This window comes from Akebia trifoliata, chromosome 3 (genome assembly GCF_017979445.1).
Source record: "Akebia trifoliata isolate Shusen 1 chromosome 3, ASM1797944v1, whole genome shotgun sequence".
NCBI classification, from domain to species: domain Eukaryota; kingdom Viridiplantae; phylum Streptophyta; class Magnoliopsida; order Ranunculales; family Lardizabalaceae; genus Akebia; species Akebia trifoliata.
In genome coordinates this window covers 380,927-404,920 of record NC_141377.1, presented here as the reverse complement: position 1 = coordinate 404,920, position 23,994 = coordinate 380,927, and the positions used below count along the sequence as shown (strand labels likewise).

The 23,994-nt window shown below is 36.0% G+C and overlaps 2 protein-coding genes and 1 pseudogene across 2 annotated transcripts; 1 reads left to right on the top strand and 2 right to left on the bottom strand.

The window, feature by feature from the left end:
- LOC147405309 (pentatricopeptide repeat-containing protein DOT4, chloroplastic pseudogene) lies at nucleotides 1-2,878 on the top strand (annotated as a pseudogene).
- A 133-nt stretch (nucleotides 2,879-3,011) lies between these two features.
- Nucleotides 3,012-9,717, bottom strand: LOC147405308 (calnexin homolog). The gene is made up of 6 exons (XM_086432983.1): nucleotides 9,339-9,717; nucleotides 9,173-9,242; nucleotides 4,343-5,472; nucleotides 3,751-3,822; nucleotides 3,504-3,620; nucleotides 3,012-3,362 (listed from the first exon to the last, which is right to left on the bottom strand). The coding sequence occupies exons 1-6, from the start codon at nucleotides 9,417-9,419 to the stop codon at nucleotides 3,228-3,230; spliced, it is 1,605 nt and encodes a 534-aa protein (XP_086289109.1). The 5' UTR covers nucleotides 9,420-9,717; the 3' UTR covers nucleotides 3,012-3,227.
- A 4,837-nt stretch (nucleotides 9,718-14,554) lies between these two features.
- Nucleotides 14,555-17,902, bottom strand: LOC147405307 (uncharacterized). Its single transcript, XM_086432918.1, has 5 exons — nucleotides 17,730-17,902; nucleotides 16,768-17,259; nucleotides 16,531-16,653; nucleotides 15,579-16,120; nucleotides 14,555-15,530 (listed from the first exon to the last, which is right to left on the bottom strand). The coding sequence occupies exons 2-5, from the start codon at nucleotides 17,239-17,241 to the stop codon at nucleotides 14,792-14,794; spliced, it is 1,878 nt and encodes a 625-aa protein (XP_086289044.1). The 5' UTR covers nucleotides 17,242-17,259; nucleotides 17,730-17,902; the 3' UTR covers nucleotides 14,555-14,791.
- Between the last annotated feature and the right edge of the window lie 6,092 nt (nucleotides 17,903-23,994).

Below are 23,994 nucleotides of genomic sequence, written 5' to 3'. Positions count from 1 at the left end.
AGTCATATATGTATGCATTATGTATGGATGTGTATAAAGAATTAGAGACTTTGGATGTTAACTACGTTGTTTTCATCTACGGTGGAATGTATCTTAATACTTAACTGCCCTACCTACCTTGGTTTCGTCAAAAGATCAAAAACAAGGGGAAGAAAGAAAGAAAAAAAAACATAGAAATTAAGCTTTGAGACGAGCTCATATGGCCGTTGTTCAATCGGCACAGAACCCATGTTTCTTCCAAACCCAAAATCCAATAAACATAACCCATCACCGAAAACCCCGTAATCTTCAAACCCACCTTCAAATTTCTAATAAATCTCAAGACTTTTCCACTACCCTCCAATTGTTTGAAGAAATTCCTCACTCAAACACCTTTGCTTGGAACAATCTCATCCAAAAACATCTCAGCAATGGAAATTTCCAGCATGTAATGCTGATTTATCCTGAAATGCTAATTCGAGGACTACTTCCTGATAAACATACTCTCCCTCGCATAGTGTCCGCCGCTCGTCTTTCGGGTAACTTATTTTATGGTAAACAGATTCATGGGCAGGCCCTCAAGTTTGGGTTCGGCTCAGATCAGTATGTTATCACAGCTCTAATGGAAATGTATGGTCGTTGTGATGGCACTAAAGCCGCAAGACGTCTATTTGACCAATCCTCTACTAAGAACTCTGTATCGTGGACTTTGCTAGCTGGATTATACATAATTGGAAATAAACCCAATTTGGCTGTTGAAACGTTTAATCAAATGGTGCAATCAGGAGTTGAAATCGATGCCGTTGCATTGGCTACTGTAATTGGCGCGTGTGGGCGCTTAAAGTCACTTCAAGAAGGAAGAAAAGTTCACAAGGTTGCGAAGAAATGTGGGTTGGAGTTCGATGTTTTGGTAGGTAATTCGCTATTGAAAATGTACCTTGATTGTGGAAGCCTTAAAGAGGCTCGGATGGTTTTTGATCAAATGCAACGTAAAGATGCCATTTCGTGGACGACGATGCTCCGTTGGTATGTAAAGAATGGGGAATTTAACGAGGGTCTTAAGCTTTTTCGATCAATGAACTCAGATGGGGAAAAACCAGATTCATTCTCGGTCTCTGGCATTCTTCCCGCTTGTGCAAGAATATCGGCTCTAAAGCACGGAAAAGAAATTCATGCATATACAATTAGAAATGGGGTCGACTCGAATCTAGCAGTCCAAAATGCTCTAATGGATATGTACATGAAATCGGGATTCCCGCCGTCGGCCTCAAAACTTTTTTTGCGGATGAGGGAGAAGGACACCATTTCATTGACTATTATGATATTAGGTTATAGCTTACATGGACAGGGAGAGCTCGGAGTTGAATTATTTCATAGAATGGAGAAGAACATGAACACTAAACTAGATGACATGGCGTACACTGCCGTTCTCCATGCTTGTAACACTGCACGCATGGTTGAGGAAGGAAAGTCTTACTTCAAATGCATTAGAGCGCCCAAAGTCGAGCACTATTCTTTAATGGTCAGCCTTCTAGCTCGTGTTGGACTCTTTGATGAAGCCAGGGCCTTTATTGAGGAGCGGCGGATTGAATGGAACATAGAGGTGCAAAGAGTATTGCTTTCTGGGTGTAGGATCCACCGGGATAAAAAGATGGGTAAGCGACTAGTTGAACGGCTTATTGAGATGGAACCTTTGAACGCTGATAATTATGTGTTGCTTTCAAACCTATATGCTGTGTATGGAAAATGGGATGCGGTTGACGAATTGAGAGAAATGATTATAGACATGGGTCTTAGGCCAAAGAGAGGTTATAGTTGGATTGAAGTTCGAAACAAAATTCATGTGTTTGGAGTAGGAGATGTTTCCCATCCAAGGTCGGAAATGATCTATAGTGAATTACAAGGTTTGATGCAGAAGATGAAAGAGGAAGGAGGGTATGTCCCGGATATGGATTTTAGTCTCCATGATGTCGATGAGGAGAGGGAGTGCATTCCTATTGGGCACAGTGAAATGTTGGCTATTTCTTTTGGGTTGATTAGTACACAAAAAGATATTACCATTCGCATCACCAAAAACCTTAGGGTGTGCCGCAATTGCCATAGTTCTGCAAAGATCATTTCCAAGATACTTGGGCGAGAGATCGTATTGAAGGATCCCGATCGTTTTCACCATTTCAGAGATGGCTTCTGCTCATGTGGGGACTTTTGGTGAGAGTTGTGATCAAAATCCCACCTTCACTTAAACCTATAAAAAACGATGTGAAAAACCACTTCATGGAGACAATTAAGTTGTTTTAGAGGGGAAACCATACAACAACGAGGAATATTTTGCAAATCTAGCATGAAACTAATGTCTAGTGCATGATTCGAGGCAGAAAATGACATATATATATATATATATATATATATATTTTTTTTTTTCTAGTTAGATGAGTGAGGTTAAATTTTATTCAAAAGATTGTGAAGTTCATGAATTTGGGATTTGATTGTCTCATGCAATTAATAGTTCATGTTGATTTGCCATGTTGTTTTTAGTTGTAAGTGGGCTATGGTTGGAAATGGATAAACTTGTCTTTCCTAAAAAGGACATTTTCACCAATTTGGAGTTTTTTCTAGCATGAAAGCAAACCTTTATTGTTCAGAGGAGTTGAAGAGGTTGACAAGTTCTGGGTTTTTGGTTAATTAGTTAATATGGGGGTGAAAAAGCAAACAGACAAGACACCCTTGTTGTAGTGTTGTATTTCCTTCACCTATCACTGCCCCCTCTAACATTGCCTGCTACTACCCCCACCAACACAGCCTCTCAACTTCTGGACAAAACTTTCTTCCCACAAACCCTCTCTCTATTCTTTAACAACAATTTCCACACACATTGCCATATTTATATTTACAGACGCAAAAACTTGATTATGAACGACTTATCTTCTTTTAAATAAGATCTATTTCCTTTTTCTTTGTGTTTCACATTTCTTTTTGGAAAAGGTGGGGGAGATCACAGAGATGGAAGAAGGCAGAACAACAGATGGTGTGTGGATACTCAAACATCATTTGATATATCAACATTTGGAAATTCCAACCAATTAAATTCAAAGGAGCAGGACTTGAACCCACGACCTCAATGTTGAGCTGCAATATGTCAACCAAACTATGGGAAGAACATAATTGATCACAACTAGGTAATTTTAGCAAGAATTCAGCTATAGTGTTGACCAACTCTCAACTCAAAATTTCCCAGAAGTCACACAACCTCAAGTTTCACGTCTGTTAGACCTCCGACGAGGAGCATCTTCTTTCAAATGCTCTTCTTCCTTCTCTTCATGGCTTCCTTGGTTATCAGCAGTCTTCGTAGCCCCCGTGTCCTTTGTCTTGAAGGTGACCTTTGCCTGTAACATAAGAAATGTCAGGCATTATAAGAAGCATTAAATGCCTCTCAAAGTTTCGATAAAATCATCACCCGAACTTTCCCACTAACTCCAGTAACAAGTGATAACTAAAAGATAATGATGAGGGTGGGGAAAACTCACAGCTGATTTCTTCCTTCCAAAAAGAATTTTGTAGAAGATTGTCAAGATAACAACAACAATGGAGACGAGAATGCCTATTGTGAGGTTTGGTTGTTTCTCTCCCTTTCCAATGAGGTCCTGCAAAAAAAAAAAAAAAAAAAAAAGACGTAAACCCAACAATTAAACCTCCAAGACTCTAGAGTTCAGAGGTTCCACAAAGCTGCAGTTGATCAAGATTATGTTTATAGGAAATAGTCCGGAGACGTACAAAGATCTTGAGCTTGTAAGCATCCAAGAAAGGAACATCCGCAATCTTGTACAGGAGATCAAATATCTTCTTCTGCAAGAATAATGTTAGGATCACAGTAACAATGTTCAGATTCTGTAATTATTCGGTGTGGGTTCAAAATTCAGAATAAATTCGAAAAAAAGTTGACAAAATTTCAGAGATTACAAAATATTTTATTGGGTTTCTTACCTAAACTTATCTTCTTCAACCTCTCTCTAAATCCTATCGTCTTTCTTCTTTTTTCTCTTTTTTTTTTTTTTTTTTTTTTTTTTTTTCTTTTTTGATTGGTAAACCTGTTTTTAATGAGTTCAGTAACTTGGTGATGGTGAGATTTGAACCCAGGCCTCTGGTTAAAAACTAAACTTTTTGGAGGTGAAGGGTAAAAATGTTACCATATTCCATGATGAATTGAGGTATCATCAATTAATTGGCTAAACCCTAATTCAAAGAATTTTACGAATATTTTGAAAATTTTGGAGAATTTTGTGACTATGGTTAGGATAGAGTGTAACAAGCACAAGAATAAGCAATATAAAGAGTACAATAAAAGTTTGGGACCCAGAAATGCCACCTTGAAACCTAACAGCCCATCTGAGAAACCCGCAGCTGCTTCCTCAGACTTCTGCTTTTCCTTCTCAACTTCAAACTTAGGCTTCCATGTCGTCTCCCTATATGATTCTGAAACCTTCTCATCACTCGCAATCAAGATATTATCAAACAGGATTCCATCCTGCATTGTCCAAATCTCAATGCCAATCGCTGCAATGGGTTCAAAATCAGGTCTGTCAAGCTCAAAGTAGTCAGGATTTGGGATATGCTCTGGTTTCCAAATTCCCTTGTAATTCGGATTGTCAATCAGTGGGGCATGCCATTTCCCTTTATAAGTAGGATTCATCTTTGTCGGCCTCTTCCACTCACCACAACCAGGAGCAATCTCACACTTTGGGTTATCAATCTTTGGTGCCTCCCATTCACCGTCTTCCTCATCATCCCAATCTTCTGGCTTCGAAGCAGAAGGATCGTCAACCGCTTCTGGCTCATCATCCAACCACCCTTCAGGCTTCACAGCTTCCTCATCTTCGATTTCCATCGGTGCATCCTCATCCCAGTCATCTGGCCTGACTGCGTCTGGGTCGGGGATTTTCGCCCTCTCATCCCAATCCTTGGGCTTCTTATCTTCTGGGTCAGGAATTGTCTTGGAAGGGATGAGTGCCGGCTCAAAATCTTCCGTTGACAGGAAATTTGTGGACTTCTTCTCTTCCCCATCAACTAGAATCCGCAACTCATTATTGGGTATCAGTATTGCAGTGTATACATGGGAGAGTTTATCAGAGGGGACAGAAGGAGGATACTTGAGATGGTGCTCAATGTACTCCCCACTCTTGGGGTTTTTGTTCCTGAAGATGAAGTGCACCTTGTTTGTGGACCCACATTTGTCAGGTCCAAACATGATAGAGTAAGGGGACTCATTGTTGAATTCCTTGGGTTTCCATCCGGCCTCTTGGGATCTAAGGTATTTCAAGTATGCACCACCACATTCAAGCCCATTCTGAAAGCGAGTCTCAAATTGTAGGATGACAGTTCCATCCTTAAGAGTCACAGGTTCATCAAGCTCTTTCACTATGGCATATTTCCTTGCCACCTCACTCACAAGAAGCCCATAATCATCATGCCCCTCACTCTTTGAGTGCTTCCATTTGCCTAAAACCCAACAGAGACATTATCTTAAATTTGCAATTGGTAAGGGCCAATATACTAAGGCCGTGACATATTAGCAAAAATTAAACCTATATGAAGCATAAGTTTCAAAAGTATGACAATTTGGCTACAGGGCATCGAAGTTTTATCACAACGTTCTATAGAGAATGAAATAAATATATAAAGGTTGCCAATGTAAAATCACGATCCACTTAAAATAAAAGGAAGATCAATCACATCAATTACACTTTAATCAACTTTTATCTATGTGATTTTGACTTGGTCACATTGTGAATCTATGCATAATCATACATACATCAAGTAAGTAATTTTCTCACTCTCCTTTACCTCTTACAAGCCCAGTATTGTGATTTTGGGGCATAGGTGGATCCCATAGATCGGACACCCACTTTGCAGCTAAGAATACACATATATAAGCCCTTGTTAATTCACATATCCTAGTCAAATGCATGAATGATTTCTATAAGGGACGTGTAGCAATACAGGCTCGACTATGGAAATTAATAGCTTCCTCACTTGAGGAAGGAATGGAAAAAAACTACTTCTAACACATGCAACTGCAAGCAAAACCTATTTGTAGTTTGTCAGGATCCTGTTGTGAGAAGTGAAATTTTCTCCTTCACTAGGTATTGAGAAAGCTAGAGTCTGACACATCCTTTTGTAGATAATTGTGATAGTCCTATTTTGTGATGCGAAGTTATTTTTTTTTTCACTAGGTCTTGAAGAAGATCAAGGACTCCCGAATGGTTCAAAAAGCTTTAGAATGTACTAGAGCAGTAAGGAAAACCTTATGGTGTTCTTTTTTTGCACCAAATATACAATATACATATGAATATAGCACAAGAATTCTAGAAATGGTCTAAAGGAAGTCTAGATAGGTCTTAGGAATATCCTAGAGTTGTAGAGTTTGCTTGAGATTTCAAGAAAGGACCATTGCTCTTGGATCGTTGTCATATAGTTTGATCCAGGCAATCCATTTCACCTACCTTGGTCCATATATCAGGTAGAGGACCACATTTGTCATATTCCACTTAGAGTAGTACGGAATAAAAAAGTTCTTTTTTCCATTACTTCCTTTATTGTTCTCTTGAGTGAGTGAGTGCTTGGGGGGTTAGGGAGAATTCTTAGGAAGGCTGGCCTTGGTACAAGAGATTTAGTTTGAGTGTTGCATGGGCGATACACTTGGAAGAAGCTAGGCTGTGATGTAATGCCCATTAGGAGTCAAATTTTGCTGTTCTAAATGTTTACAGCTTTAGCTGTTTAACCAATCGTGAAGGTATGGAAAGATTAAAAATAAAAAAGGTCAAATACAGTTGGTAGCTAAAAACTGAAAAAGATGCCATCATATGTCTATTAATGACTGGTTTAACTCATCAAAAAAAAATACTGGTTTGATAACTAAACAACACAAAATTAAAACAACAAATTGTACTCACCTGGAAGGTATGCCCACAACAAAGGTACCATTGATATAAGGGTTGATTGGTGACCAAATGAGTTACAAAGATGATAGAAACTGCAAAGCGACTTGTTTTATTCTTTGATTGGCGGTCAATGCATTGTAAAAATGAGATGTTCCAATAATATAAAAAAAAAAAAAAAAAAGGTGTTGTTCATTATCTTTAGTTGCTTTCCCAATGAAAGAAAGACATATGGCTTAGCAAGGTGAACTGATATATACACAATTCATCGGACAGGAAATGGTTGAAAATTTGATAGGTGATGAAATACCTATGGAAAGCCATGATGAGACAACGGGACACACAAAACTTGGCAACCCAAATAAAAGCACACAGCCTGAATCAAGATTATTTTCTTTTACAATATCCAAAATTTTAAAGAGAAACTAGACTAAGGGTATGTTTGATTACACATGGAAAATAGGGTGGAAAATCAATTTCCATGGAAAATGACATTTTTCAAGTGTTTGATTGCACATGGAAATGGAAATTCATTTTCCATCCCATTAAAAAAGTCCACTAAATCATAGATTTCACTTTCCCACCCATATGGGTGGGAAAATGAAATCCACCCATATTTTCCATCCTCAATTCTTCCCTACCACCACCACTACCACGACCACCACCACCATTACACTAACCTCGCCGTCGTCGTCATCGCCGTCGCCGTCGCCGTCGGCTCCGTCTCCGACTACATTATCTCTCTCTCTTCTTCTCCTTCTTCATCCCTCACCTCTTCCGCCACCACCACCACCACGTTCTCCCCCCATCTTCCTCACTTACCTCCGTCGCCACCGACACCGTTACCGCCACCGTCGCCGCCGTCGTTGCCGCCACCACCACCTTCGTCGCCACCGTCACCACATCCTCCCCCCTCCCTCTTCCTCGTCATCTTCTTCTTCCTCTCCCCCTCCTCTCATCTTCTTCCTCCTTCTCCTCTTCTTCTTTTTTCTCATAATTTTCCATGATTTTATCCAAGTGAAATCAAACAATGGAATTTGATTTTCCAATCCTACCTATTTTCCACAACTAATTTTCCATGGATTTCAAATTCCATGCAAAGTGACTTTCCATGCAATCAAACATACCCTAAGGGTTTTAGAGTACAATCCATGCTCCTAAATGCATGCTCAACACGTGTAGATGAAAACAGACAAACTATAGATTTTTCTCACTAAGTTTGACTAGCCCAAGTAAAGTTGGTCAATGCATAATTTCACCCCACGAGTAAACCTAACCTTATAGAAAAGGAGCAACCCGAAAAAAGTAGTAAGATATTTTATTAAATATATTAACTATATTTAGCTTCCCCAAGCCTATCTAGATGTGGTTTTATACAATGTGACTTTCAAAACCAAGGTAGGTGTATCTAATAGGTAGTGCTTGGTTACCATAACCGGAAGTGCCTGAGAAGTGACCCAATGTCGGGAGTAGAAGTATCACCAAAAAATAGAAATTGAACAATTGTACGACAAAAAACAAGGAAGAGACGAATAGAAGATTATTGTGGGATTGGGAAACTAGATCCCAATACTTCTATTGGTGCGATAAAAAGTTCTAGATGTCCTAAAAAATCAAATGGTGTGGTGATTTGCCATTTTGGACTAGGATTGGACCAGGGTTTGAAAAGAGCTAACCAACAATGGAAAGAGTTACACAATGAGGAAGGAACAAAACTCCATACCATATGCCATAGTCTCTACAATAAAACTCACATTTTTTAAAAACCACATAGAAAGCACACATGAAATCTGATAAATTTGGGGGTCCAATTCAAAACCAATTGGCGATGAGTGGAGAGGCCCAGGAGCTATAAGGAGAGAGACAAGGCAATGAGTGTCCGATGTGGGACTAAACTGAACAAAATCAACTAAAAAATAAATCGAAGGTGAAAAAACATGAGCTTGGCCTTGGATGTATGTTGAACTTTATTCTGATTTCATTAGGTATTCTGCTTTAGATCAACATAAATATTTAAGATTGAAAACTACATTTTAGAAACAGAGAAACATTCAGATTAAAAAGAAAAGAAAACTGGCCCAATCTATCTAATCTAAAATGCCAAAAATTCATCAACGAACCTTAAATTTTCTTTTCATAGATAAATCAAGCAAAAAACTAAATCAAATTCCAATTGTTCTGCTAAGTAAAGACTATGAACAAGAACTCTCAAAAACAAAAAAAAAACCAGAATTGAAAATTTTAAATGTATAGTATTTCACCTTGATAATCATCTTTCTCAGAGACGATCCAACGCCCCTCAAATGATTCATCGAATGAATCATAAAATATCTAAAAAATTAAGTAAATTTCCAACGTTAGAGTTCAAAAATCGAAGCGAACGTTCTCCAAATCTCACAAAATCATACAAAAGAAAGCTTTTCCTACCTTATTCGAAGCGCAAAGAGTGAAAGTAGCACAAGCAATAAAGAAGAAAATAAATTGCTGAGGAATCCGTTTCCCTTCCATAAAAATGCAGAGAACGATTTAAAAAACTCTGTAACAATCAGCAGTAGAGTAGAGTGGACTAAAGATTAAAAAAAAAAAAAAAAAATAGATTCAGATTTCAGAACCTCAGATGAGATGAGATCTCTAAATCTCGAACCCTAAAACACAGTATATTTGCTCTCTCTGATCTGAATCTGATGGAGATGGAGATGGAGATGGAGCACAAAAGTAGATCTTAGATAACGGGAATCTAACGGTTGAAAACAAAATAAGGGCGAAATAGACGGATGGTGAAGGAAGGATGCGAAGTTGTGAGATGAGATCTGCTTTGGTATTTAATTTCGAAATATATACGTTGGGTTGGCCCTCATAAGGCACGTGAAGGAGCCAATGCAATTTCCTTCCTTCCTCAATTGGCATACTCAATTGCCAGCTTGACGTGACAAATTCGAAAACCGTAGATCTGTGCTCCATAGATACTTGATTTTCTCAAGATACACATTTTTATGAAAAAGTGTAGTCATGTATCCCAAGGAGCGCAGATCTATGATTCCAAAATTTGTCATGTCAAGATAGTCGATTGAATTTGCCATGTGAGATAATTAGATTATCATTACTCTTTATTTATTTATTTATTAGAATTCAATCACATTGGACTTCATTTTGATCCTAACTCTTAAGTTTAATGTAACAAAAAAAATATATAATTAATAATTTGCGAATTATACCAGAATGATACACAAAACAATTAAAATTTTTGTCCAATTCAATTTATATTAAAATTCTCGACTTTTTGAACATTTTTTAATCATTCACGATTTATTATTTCGAATTAAACAAATCAAAAATACTTTATGCAAAGAGAGTTAAAAACACAGATTAACCTATATTTTTGTAATAAAAAAATTCTATCTCAATATCGTATGATAATATTTTCATTATTCTCTCTTTACGTTTAAAGATTTCATCATTAGATAATTATTAATTGTTGTCACACTAATCATTGTTTGTTATCGAATCTCACGATTATAAATCAACAATTAATTTTTTTGCTCCTTTTACGTATCTTCTCTATCCTCTAGGTTTATTTGAAAACGAGTCTTGGTAACTCAATTAATTCAGGTAGTATGTCTTTGCATTATGAAGATTTGTGTTAATAGTATGATTAATTATAAGAAAAGAAATATGTTCTTAATTTAATTTAATTTTTTTTTTTATATATGTTATGTTAAAATAAATATTAAAATGAAATACGTGTAAAGGTATCCAAGTGTTATGATTAATATTTTTGTTTATATATGTCATATGTTCTTAGTTTACCAATGACGAGTTCAAAGATGAAGAGTACTGATGGTGATTTTGAAAAATAATAAATCTTAAAAATATAATATTTGGATATGAGTAATATGAAAATTTTAATATGTATACACACAAATTTTTGAAAGTTTTTTTAAAGAATTGAAGTCGAATTATAAGTAAATCATTCTCGTATCACATTTTTGCCGTTCTTCGAATTTTTGGAAAATTTTTAAATGAACTACTAAATAATAATTCCAAATTGTACTAGAATTAATCTTGTAACGATTTTTTTCCATCTATCGAATTGCTAACTATACTCATGCCACGTATGTATACACCCCCTCCCTTCTTTGACCTTCTTGGTCCACCTCTTTGTGGGTATGTTTAAGGTGCAACTTAGTTTGATTTGTGGCTAAATCAGAATTGAACCAACATACGATGATTGCATTAAATAAGAATCAAAATCTAAATGACAAGAGGACTAAATTTAAGTGCTAAAAAAGTTGTTTGTTTAAATGTAGAATCATGTTTGTTACACATTGTTGAAACTGGTAAATTATCTTTTTTACCTTTACAATCATATTATACATTGCTTGCATGTTTCAAATGCCTATTTCTTATCAAATACAATAAAATATTTTATTTCTTATAAAATTAAAATACAATTCATTTTTAAATAATAAGTAATACTCAAATTTTCAATTTCTAAATAATAATTTTTATTTCTAAAACGCCACAAATTTCAAATTAAAAACAATAATGTCATACAAGTCACCAAAATTTGAAATCAACATTGAAAAAACTTAATTTTCGATGAATAATTTTCAATGGAAATGAAGGATGTGTAATTATAAAAGCACCCCATGAATTAATAAGGACAACCCACACCATAGTCAAGTTTTTTTGTCTTATATGGGTTAAAGTTTTTGGAATGAATCAATTTTTGGTGAGGTGATCTATATGGTCTAGAGATCATCCTCACCAAAAATCAGTTCATTCCGAAACTTCTAACCACATCAAAATTGATTTTCAAAAAAAAAAAAAATTGACGATTTACGGTTCTTGAACTTGTTTTGATGGTGTTAGAAGTTTCAGGATGGGATGATTTTTTGTGAGGATGATCTCTTCAATTTGGCCATGGTGTGGGTTTATTAATTTGTGGGGTGCTTATATAATTATCCATGGGATAAGAAGTAATATCCTTTTAAGTATAAGAGCATACTTATCCATGCCGAAAAAGAAAAGTGCTTACCGTTTCAATACAAAAATTAAGCATCAAAATAGTGCTGAATTTTTTTTCACTTATTTTTAGTTATAAGCGTTGAAAATATGGTGTAAACAAACACGCTAATTTGACAAAAAGTACTGAATTTTTTTTTTCAACATTAAACACTGAGAAATAGTGCAAACAAACAACTTCTTAGTATTTGTACAAGCACATTGCCGTATTGAAATTTCAAAGGTTGATGTACCAAACTTCGGACACTTAGGTATTGGACACATGTCGAGGTAGTATTGTTGGACACTTAGCCAATGTGGGACTACACATTTAATGCCCAACCATCTTCCAAAGAGACTACCACATATCATTCTTGTGTGGGGGTGTTGTATGAGGTCCAATATTGGTACATAATCCAAAATCCAAATGACACAAACTTTTTGCTGTTGAGTCCATGATTTAGACATGTAAATGTTAGGCTAAGGTGCAACACAATAGTCCCACGGTGTTAGATCAGGGCCTCCCAGTCCTCAATCAAACACTTCGTACTTGAATTTTAATTTTAAATTTTTTTTGTATCTTCTTGAAATTTTGTCCTGATTTCCATGATTTGGTCCCACATGCTGGAAATTAAGTGATGTCAAGCCATGGACACTGCATACCAAGTAAAAGACATAGTGCGGTGTGTTGTGTTGGTTTGACATGACACCTAAGGACATCTACAATATCTCCTCTTCTTTCAGCTTTGTTAACGCTGACTGTCTCTACATATGCGTAGAATTTTGCACAATCTAATGCGAAAAGCTGCAATAATGTTTGCTTGATCTTCTCTTTTCTTTTGTTATTCTTCATTGTGATAATGAATGTTGCACACTTTTTTCAGGAATTCCTGTTGTATTCCCCCTACCCATGTTACAACAAATTTCGAGATTAAAGGTGGACTTTACCACTTTCATCAAGTATAATTGATTACAATTTGAAAATTTGAATTAGAAGTTATCGTCCTCACTCTATAGTTTCCTCCCATGATTATAGTCAGCAAGTCGTAAAAAGATCACAATCATGACTGAAATTTAAAATTCATCTACCGCTTAAAAATGATCAAATTCTATGTCATCCCCATTTGCTAACGAATTGGGAGAAGCAGTAGATATTATTACAGGTCAATCCATTGGAGAATCGGGTACTCAACTAACATTAAGAACTTTTCATTCCAGTCGAGTATTCATAGCCAGGTCTACAAAACATGTACGCGCTCCTTCTAATGGAAAAATCTTCATCAATGTTATCTTCGTTTACTAGTGCATCATCTAGGACTAGTTAGGGGAAACTTTGAGGGGTGGGTCACTGGCAATTAAGGACCGAAAAGTGGGTAATGCTCGTAGGTCGTGAATTTGATACCTAGTATGAGCATTAATTCCTACCTGTGAGGGTACACCCTCACTTACTGATGTGCGGGCGTTGCACGTGGTCCAAGACTAATCCTTCGACAAGACCATTGTCTATGGACTAGGAAAAACCTAGATACGGGCCTGGTCCGCTATCTACAGGGATACCTGGTTATTATGGGAAGAGTAAAATTTTATCGAGACAGGCATATACCCCATAATACTAAAATAATAACAATAGACACACGTTTTCTCGATTTTCTAGATTTGATTGTGAAGTTTTTATAATTCATGATTAATCATGATTTAATCAACAATGAAAGAAAGTAGTCACAATTCAATCTTGTTTTTTTTGTAATAAATTGCCAAATTTGGTGACTATTCCCTCCACAAACACAGAGACATCCCACCTTACGCCCACCACACACACTCAGAGACACCCCACCTTACGAGCCCACATCCATTACGGTCTGGAAACGATGATTTATTAGTGCTAACGGTCCACACTTCCATTCAATATTTGTCCATGGACCCCATTTGTATTTATGTTCCTTTAGATGCAAGGAATGTGTAGTGAGAACTACATGTGCTTGTGATTATGAGCTTGACCACAATCATGGTGTCTCACTTTTGAATGGGATTCTTACTTTTCTTAATATTAGCTTACCTTATATATATAACTCATTAAAAGAAGAGGTCGAGAGCACCCCAAGCAACTACACTACGCCACATATCTTTACAAACATTACTTGTTACCATCTCATCACCACCCCCACAATTAAGTCAGGCTCCAAAGGGACAGAATCCAATTTGATTTGAAACACAGTCCAACATTTCAACTAATATTCAGAGTCTACTGGGTTTTCTCAATGATTTAAACAAAACTATGTTGTGATCATTATGTTCATGAACTTGGATATTATACTGGCCTCAAATGAACCATGCATTTAATCGTATTTTCGCAGACATACTAATTTAGTATTTTGGGAGTGTTTATTATTAGAGAGGTTCAATTGCCACACCAACTTTTGCTAATGCCACCCCAATTAATATGTAAATCACCAAAGAATTAGCAACTTCTTGGGGTGGTGTTAGCAAAAGTTGGTGTAGCAATAGAAGCTCTCTTATTTTTATTGTCCTAGGAGCCCATGTTCTTTGAACCAAGTCTCAATCAATTTGCTCTGCTGAATCTTTGATTATTTCATAAGAGAGTGGTGGAAATACTTGCAAGAGAAACAAACACATACAACTGCAAAAAATAAAATAAAAATGGTATTTGTAGCAAATCCATTGCCCATAACGCTTGAAGGTTTTGTACAAAAGTCATAGCTCTTTTACAAAGCTTTGTAGCAAAATCTATCCTCAGAAACAGTCTTTAGAAATTCGAACATAAATAAAAGTAGATTCAACAGTCACCGGAATGAGTCGAACAACTCTTCTAGGGAAACACAAGCAATAACATTAGTAGATCAAAAGAAGATAATTTCTTACTGCCTCATATGTTTCAAATTCCATCCTCCTCTCGCTTCAACTTCCCTTTCCTTCTTCAAACAGCTCTCTCGAGCCTTACTTGGTCCTTCACAAGCTGAACTTCCATGGTCTCGTGAAGGCCTCTGTTGGCCCCATTGCCTTGTTGGACTAGCAAAGCCTTGAGCTGATGTCATCCTTGAACCAGACAGTATGTGGTCTCTAAGACCCTTCACAGATTTATATCTATGTGTTTCATCCTCGTACTCTTGTTCTTGATTTTGCTTTTCAAGCTCAGAGAATCTCCCCCTATCATAACCATCACCCAAATTAGAATAATTTTCAGTTACAAAGTCCCAATCGATTCCATCTGATAAACGCTTTTCAATAGAGACGCTTCTCCTTGGTATTTTATCTGTTGTAGACTTCCTCCCTTTGATTTCTTCCTCGACGGAGACTCTCTTTGGATCTACTTGAGCAGCCCTAGTAGTGTACCGCCAATTGTAGTCCCGGTTATTGTTATTGTTGTTGTCCATGTTTAATTCAATGGAATGAAGATCACTTTCGGCCGAGTCCTCTTCTTCCGGGTCTACCTCTTCTCCATCTTCTACTTCTCCTTCATCGTCTTCCTTGTCTTCATTATGATCAGAGATTACACGGGTTTTACTTAAATGGGCACCTCGGGTTTCTTTAGCCCTTTCAACCCTCAGAAAGGCTTCAAGTTTGTCCTCAGCTTCCATGTTTGCTGTCTCTCCCTCTCTTTCTCCACCTCTTCTTTTTCTCCTCAGACCGAAATTCCATCCTCACCTTCCACCCTCCATCTTCTCTTCTCCAACACCCCTAACCAACTCCTCACAAACTTGTTTCGTCATCAATCTCTCTCTCTTCTCGCTCTGGAGTTCCTTAATTGTCTTTGACAGAACTGCCTTGGTCTCGGCCATTTCAATGCCAAGCTTCTTGTTCAAGCTCTCACTTCGTCTCCTCAACTTCCTCTCCACCTCAAGGTCTCCCACGACTGTTTCAACAGCAGCCCGGATCCTTTCTTTCTCCTTACTCTTCCACGATGCCTTTTCTTCCGCAAATCGCTTCATAAGGTAATCAATCTCGTATTTGTCAGACCGTTGTTCTCGGATTAGCTGATCAACCAAAACATGGGCTCGCTCAAGCTCTGCATGTAGAGCTGACATGAGGGACAAACTTGAAGAATGCTGCTCTTCAAGACCCCAAAACCGATTAAGTATTTTTAGAAGCTCTTTAGATGTAGTTAGACCATTACTAAGATCCTTCAAACGAGTCTTAACTCCTACAATAGACCCCTTAGGAGTCTGCCCTCGAGAACGCATCTCAATCTACAATATATGGGACACCATCAATAAAGCAATTTTATGTCTCATTATTTCTTCAAATCAAACCAAACTACCATAGATGAGCAAATTAGAGGGGTCTTTTAAAATACTCAGGCATCTAATCTGAAATTAAATTATCCAATACAAATGCCAAAATCCCAAACTACAAGCAATAAAGATTTGATTTCTTCAAATAAAACCAAACTATCATGGAAGAGTAGATTGCAGAGGTACTAAAATCTTACTAAATTCTCAGCCATCTGACTTCATTATAAAAATTATTATATTTTTGAGCTCAAAATGATACTACTCTGAAATTAAATTATCCAATATAAATACCAAAATCCCAAACTACAAGCAATAAAGATTTACTGCTGATCCAAATAAGGTAAAAGGAGTAAAATTTGTGGTACCTCCATTAAACTCGCACTACTGAGAGAATCAAAGCCTCCACCATTGTAGTCGGTAAGCCAGACCCTCTGAGAAATGGCTGAAGTTCTTCTCCGAATGCTACCCGTTCCAGATCGATCCATCCTCTACATATTCATACTCAATTAATATAATTTGGAAAAAAAAAAAAAAAGGGTACAAACTTTATCAATTTGAGGAACCCAAATAAGACTAATTCCAGAAATTAAAGAGAAACTCACATCCGAAACAGGGCTATGCGACGGATCAGATAAATGTGGAGGTAGAGAGCCCGAACCCGAATGAACCGACCTGTTCTTGATCCTATCTCTGTTCCTCATTTCTTTCTTAATTCTTCTCTCCTCAAAATCCTCTCTCAATCTAGGTGAAGGGATCTCATTCATCTCCCACAGAGTTGCAGCAAGTTTGCGAGCCGAAACTGGAACTTGTTTTGCTTTAGAACCGCAACCACCATTCTGTGATGGTGGATACTTCGGAGATTCAGCGATTCCAACAACCGAATATGGAGATCTCGAGCTCATCTTCCATGTCGGGACTGGTGTGCTCGATCCTCCTCTCTTTCCAACCAAAATTGCCCTTTTGAATCTGTAATTCTGCAGTACTGAAGATGTAGAAGACGAGGGAGAGCATCCTCGTTTGCGGATCTTGCATTGGCCATCGATCAGACCCTCGATGCTGCGGTTATGCCTCAGCATTATATGTAAGATTTCTCCCTAAAATGGGGGGAAAAAATCAGAGCTTTGATGACAAGAGTTTATTATTTGATCTTCGAAACAGAGATAGTAAAACCCCACAGAAGAATTAACTATATTTTGTAGAATAATCAAGTTCAGAGAAATCTCGAAAATGAGAAAAAAAAAAAACAGAGCTTGAAGGAAGAACAAAAATTTGCCAATTTCTGAAAAAGGTCAGAAACACAATTATTGAAACTTCAAGAACCCATTAAAGATCTCAGTAGGACAAAAGATACCCATTTGTTTGTTTCCTTGCTAAACCTTCAAATTGAGATTTTTTTATATCATTTTTGGTATTTTTCTTTACGAGATTGAAGGAAGCAGAGCTTCGATTTTGATTCAAAAAACAGGAAACCCTAGAGATTAAAGCGGAAAGATCGGTTAGAGAACAAAAAAAACATTCTTTTTTCTTTCCATAATTGATCGATGACAATAAGAGAGGATCTTACAGAGAAAGATCAGATCGAGCAGAAGCAGAGAGGCAGTGTGGGAGCTTTTCTAAAATCCAGTTAATGAAAATTTTGGAGTCCGAGCTATTGTTGGTCAGTGAGTCCACACGAGGGGGCGATTCTTAGGTCTCTTTGCAATTCCCTTTGACCACCACCACTTCGCTGTCAAGGCATATTAATCACTTCGCTGTCAAGGAATGTTATCTATCTATATATCTATCTAACAGTTAAAAATTGAAATTTTTGGATCAAGGAATGTTATCTATCTATATATCTATCTAACAGTTAAAAATTGAAATTTTTGGATACCTTTGTATAGAAACCACCAAAGAGGATAAGACAGAGATATAATTTTAAAATTTCGGATTCGGTGAGCCTCTATTAGCTAGATGTATAGTAAGGCCCCATTTGATGTATCTCAAAGGCCTTATAATATCTTATACACAAATTGTAAACTCACGACCTATCGCTTTACAAGAATCATCTTGAGAGGCCCAACTCTGAGGTAGGGGGGTGTTGGGGCTTGTTAGATAGAGAGAGTTCTAAACTATCCTCGCTCTTTTATAAATATATATTAGAATTTGTTAGTACCACCCACGAACATCTTCTTTAAGGTTAAAGGGGTAGGAGAGAAAATATAATAAAATCAGATGAGTTTTTTTTTAAAAGATGATAGAAGAGAATGTCAAAAAATTTGAAAGGGTAATAAGTAAAAGTTGGGGTGCCAATAGTAGTTTTCATTTTTTATGAGGATTAAAACAGATTTAATAGAGTTTATTTCTAATTAAGATTTTATTTTTTTTTATTTTCTATAGACTCATATAAATTAATCAAGAGAAGCAATCCTAACTATATTAGATAGTCTTACTCATTCAATGGATGTAGATTTTTGTTACCAAGATTTTAATTTTGCTTCCAACTCTATTAAGAGAAAATTGAACACAGCCATGATCAAAATATTTCTAGAAATTTTAAATAATTCTATGCTTCTTTTTTGTTAACAAGATATCAGAACTTACGTCCAACTAGTGAGACCAGGTGAGCTAGGGCCTCGACCAAGGCATATGGGTCCCTCCCTCGACCAAAGTAGAAATGTTCCAAAGAAATATTTCAAAATGATATGACTCTTCAAATCATGCTTGTCATTACCATTTCATTCACTCCAATTATTAAAACACATCCCTAATATTCTTTATATTTAATATTGAATTGTTGATGGTTTTCTCATTTGCACTACCCATACTTTTATTTTACAAGAGTCATGTGATTTTTTTTTATGGGTACTCTCTTAAAATGACAACGTGCTAGAATCATAGATTTTTCTCGAGATATACAACGGCACATCCCCATAAATATGTACAGCTGTGTATCTTGAGGAAAAAAAAAATCTTTGACTCTAACACGTCACATCAGGAGAGTATGTCCCGAGAGGGGGAGGAGAGGCAGAAAATTGTTATTCATTTTATAAACTTAAAAGAAATAGACGGGAGTTGCCAATTATTTATCTTATATTGAAATTGGACTAGAATCAATGAGACCTATAATCATCATTCACAATATTATTTTATTCAAAGATGCATGTGAAGCTGTATTCTAAATTCGAATATGAATGTCTTTATTTTTTTTAATCTTGTTTTATTTATATCTTATACAACAAATAAACATGCTATCTAATATAAAACTAGATATTTATGGACTTTAATATTCAACAAATCTATTTTAATATATATATAAAAATTGGAATCACCAAATTGACAGACTAGGTCATATATAATAGATACTGAAATCGAGAATTACAAGTTGAATCAAATCTATTGACATGCCCCATCTTTAATATGGAAGTTCGTGGTTAAAGTTTGATAATGACATCCCAACATGTTAAACAATTCCTACACATTGACTACATGAATATTCAAATGTGATTTGTGATTCTGACCTGTTTTTTGGTGGGTAACCATACTTAAAACCCACGATCGTAAAATCTTATTATAGTATAACAACCAACTAATCCATGAGTACAACTCCCACGATGATTCTAGCAAAGAAATCAACAATCAAGGATTTTGGCATATAGGTTCGCCAAGAATTGGACCACACATCCATCGGACTAGTAATTTAAATGAGAGTCATGTAAATCATGAGGATATGGGTATCAAAATTTTTGAACGTGAGATTGTTTTTCTACATGGATACCATTACTCGAGATCGAAGGCTATCGAAAGAGGAAAAAAAAATACTATAACTAATGAAATAAATACATGTATTTTGTGGGATCCAAAATTTTCAACTTTAAAATCACTATAACTAATGAAAAATTGAAGTCTCAATTGCAACGTCTAATGCATGGTTGAGACGGAGGATGCTCCTAGTTGTTCCCAAGATATGAATATCTAGAAAACTTATAACGAACTGTGAAAAATCTATGTTTTTCAATGTTGTTGTTTTAGAGAAGTGTTTAAATGATCAAGTTCCTTTTAGTTGTTTTTCCATTACTTGAAGTTGATTATATTGTTGACGAATGACTAAAGACTTCTGATCATGCTTGTTGGAATTTACAACGTTTGTGGAAGAATCTGATTGCCAAATGTGTGTTGTTAATGAAAATGAGAGTTGCATTCTAATTGTTTATGGAGAGTTTATGGGATTATACGTCCGTAAGTGTAGAAAACGAGAGTAAGTAACATGACACAAAAGAACTTCAATTTGGGCATGATAGATTTAGGCTTAGATCAAAATCAACATAATTTTAATCAAAAAACAATGTGACGATCGAATGGTCTCCAATGCTCATTTGGCGGTGTCCTCGATTGGACCTCTATGAGTCAAGATAGCCTTGATCATGCAAGCTTTAGAGGTTCAAAGTAGTGAGATTGATCAAGTTGGTTGGACCTCATTTGGCCCAAAAATGAACTCAAGACAGGGTTTGAGTTTGGTGGACCTATAAGTCAATAATTGTTTTTTTTCCTTCTAATCTTTATCTTACTCAAAGAGGGGACTGAATTGGGCATTGGTCCACTAATCATATTTCTATGGGCTTAAAATATGGGTTTGATCCAATTTGGAATTGGACCTCTATGAATTGGATGTTGTTGAATGAGATTCTCTATTGGACTTTATTGTCTAGGTAGGCTTGGAGTACACTGTAAACTTGGGTTGGTTGGTTCACAAGATATGTCACTCAAGAAATATTGATGCTGAGTATCTTCATCACACGCACCGGGTGAGTGATGGTGCATCCTCGCAGGTGGCCCCGACGAAATAGTGCTCATAATGAGTATCAAACTCACAACCTACGGACTTGAGTGGCAATATTTTTCTTTTATTGTAAATCAATTGTTGGAAGATATGGGAGGATTAAAATTCAATTATGTTGTAAGTTCGCGACGCATAGTCTGGAAGCATAACGAAGAAGACACATCACAAACATATATCATCAATACATGTTGAAGCATTTACTAGACCGTTCCAATAAAATTAAATCTCACAAGGGATCTATGGGCTTCTGTTGGGCCTGGTTATTAGATTTGTTTTTATTAAATGTATTTAATAGATTTAAAGTTTTAAATATAAATTTTAGTTAAGGCTTAGATCTTTAAGGCCTTAACTTGTAGATTACAAAGTCATTTTGAAAAGAAATTAAAAGGGTGGGGTTGAACCAATGGGCTATGGACCGATCTGGGTCTTCGAAACCTAGATCCATGCCCAATCCACTCATATTTGACCATGGGCCGAGCTAGGCTTAGGCTTGGTCTTTTGGGTTTACCTTGGGCTTCGGCCTATTTTTTTATTTTTTATTTTTGAAACCCCTATATAAAACACCATTTTCTAGTATGACATTCTTACGCTTATGAAAAGATGACATGAAATTTAAAGATTGGTGGGCTATCCATATAGATTCTTATTAACGTTAGGGCAATGGGTCGGGTAAGACTTCTACATACTCGGTACCCGAATTGAAACATACTAAGTTACACACCCATACCCAATTTCATACCCGAATTTTAGGATAATACCCAAATCCAAATTTTTACCCAAGTTTTAGGTGAATAACCGAACCTGATTTACTAACTGATTCTTGGGTTACCCAAAATTTTACCCTCTCGTCAGATTTTTTTTAATTTTATTTTACTTTAATAATAAAAATTATATAATAAAAAATTAATTTGTTATATATATTTATATATAGAATATGAAAATTATACTTTTGTTGTCGGATAAATTGGTAATCGGATAGGATATGACTTATATTCATACCCGACCCTACAAAACTTTTGGGTAAATGAGTATCAAGTAATATTATCCAAATTCTTAATTGGGTAGAAAAACCTTGCCCATATCCAATTTATTCGAGTCGGGTAAATGGATATTATCAGATCCATTGCCAGCCCTAATTAATGTCAAATTTCCAAATCATTAATATTATTAATGGGATAATAGAGTACTTTTATTTTTTGATTACTTCCAACATAATTGCATTGTCCAATATAATTATAATCTCTATGTTATCTCACAAAAAGAATGGGAGTAAGAAAGAGGTATGGACTTAAACATAACTTTCGATTAACTTGAATGTAAATTTAGTTGTAGTATTAATTTCAAAAAAATTAGATTTTATTTATTGTAGCATTTTAGTTGATAGTTCATTAGAAGGTGCCATCTCCATGAGGACTGTAACACAACGTGAAAAAGCCCATATTCGACGGTCCAGCATTTTAGTTGAATTTTTTTTTGATGGGCCAAAATCATCAAATTAATAAAGGATGGGAGAAATTTGACGGCTCTAAGCCATCGAATTTGGGGAACAACAAAGAGGATTGCAACTCGGAAAACGGCAAAGAGGATTTTTTTTTTTTTTCTAATTCTTCGAGAGAGGGCAATTGTGAGAGGATAGCATGAGGAGGTGGGAAAATAATTTTTCTTAAGGGGTTGGGGAGGGAAAATAATTTTCTACACATGATGGAAAATAGTTTTTTATGAAAAAAAAAATGAATTATAAGGAAAATGCACAATCATACACTTGAATATCACTTTTCTTTTTTAAAGAATTATTTTTCTCACCCATTTTCCTTTTATAATAGCTAGGTAGTTCATCAAACAAAATATAGTTGGAGTGACCAAATAACTTTTTTTATCCTTCTCATTCAAGATATTATGTGCAATTAACCAATCTACTACTGAATTGAATCAAATGAATTAAAATCAAAAGTGTCATTAAGTCATTCATTCCAAAATCATCAATTTTTTTCTAGTCGCGATTTTATGACTCGACTGTGCATGGTAAGGGCACAAAACCATAGATCTGTTTCTTCATGATACACAAGGAAAACAATTAATAGTTCTGTGCCTTTGCCAGATCAGCCAAGTACAGACTGAGTGAAAATTTTCGAGTCAAAAAATCATTAGCGGTTTTTTTTATTGGGTTACTTATTGAATAGGTCGAAAGTCATAACCAACAACAAAACTTACATTGGATTGCCTTGAAACATGCCAACTTGGTTAAGTTGGTAAGACTTGTGGGGTGTAGTAGATATCACTACAACTTGAGTTCAAAACCCATTGAACACCTTCACCAAGCAAACAAAATTATCAGGTTGTCTAGTCTCATTCTATAAATTTTGAAGTGTAATGATTTTCTAACTCAACTCTGACACAAATAACAAAAAAACTTATTGATGTGGCATCTGCAAGAATCGTATATTTTTCTCTCGAGATACAAAACCGCACATATCCCCATAAACATGTGCAGTTGTGTATCCCAAGGGAAAAAATCTACAATTCTTGCATATGACATGTCAATGAGTTTTTGAGAAATTCCATTAGATTGAGTTAGAAAATCAACACTCAATTTTGAAAAGAGCAATGATTTTCAGACTCCCTCACATAGCATACCCAAAATATTCTACTAGACCTACCTGGCATGTGTTAGAATCATAGATTTTATGCATTGGGATACACATTTACATAAATTCTATGCAAATGTTCTCCCGATGCATAAAATCTATGATTCTAAATCAGGATAGTATTTTGAATATGCCACGTGGGGGAGTCAGATTATCACGACTCTTTCGAAAAAGAATAATAATGAATGCACACAGTTTTGATACGTGGCTGATGTGGCAAGAGCACAAAACTACACATCTTTTTCCTATGTATCCCGATGAAAAGGATTTGTGCTTCTCTCCTACAAAAACATAAATGTTTTTACAAGAGGAAAAATAATAGATGGTTCTCTGTAAACAGTATGGAAGCCAGTGTTGTATGAAGA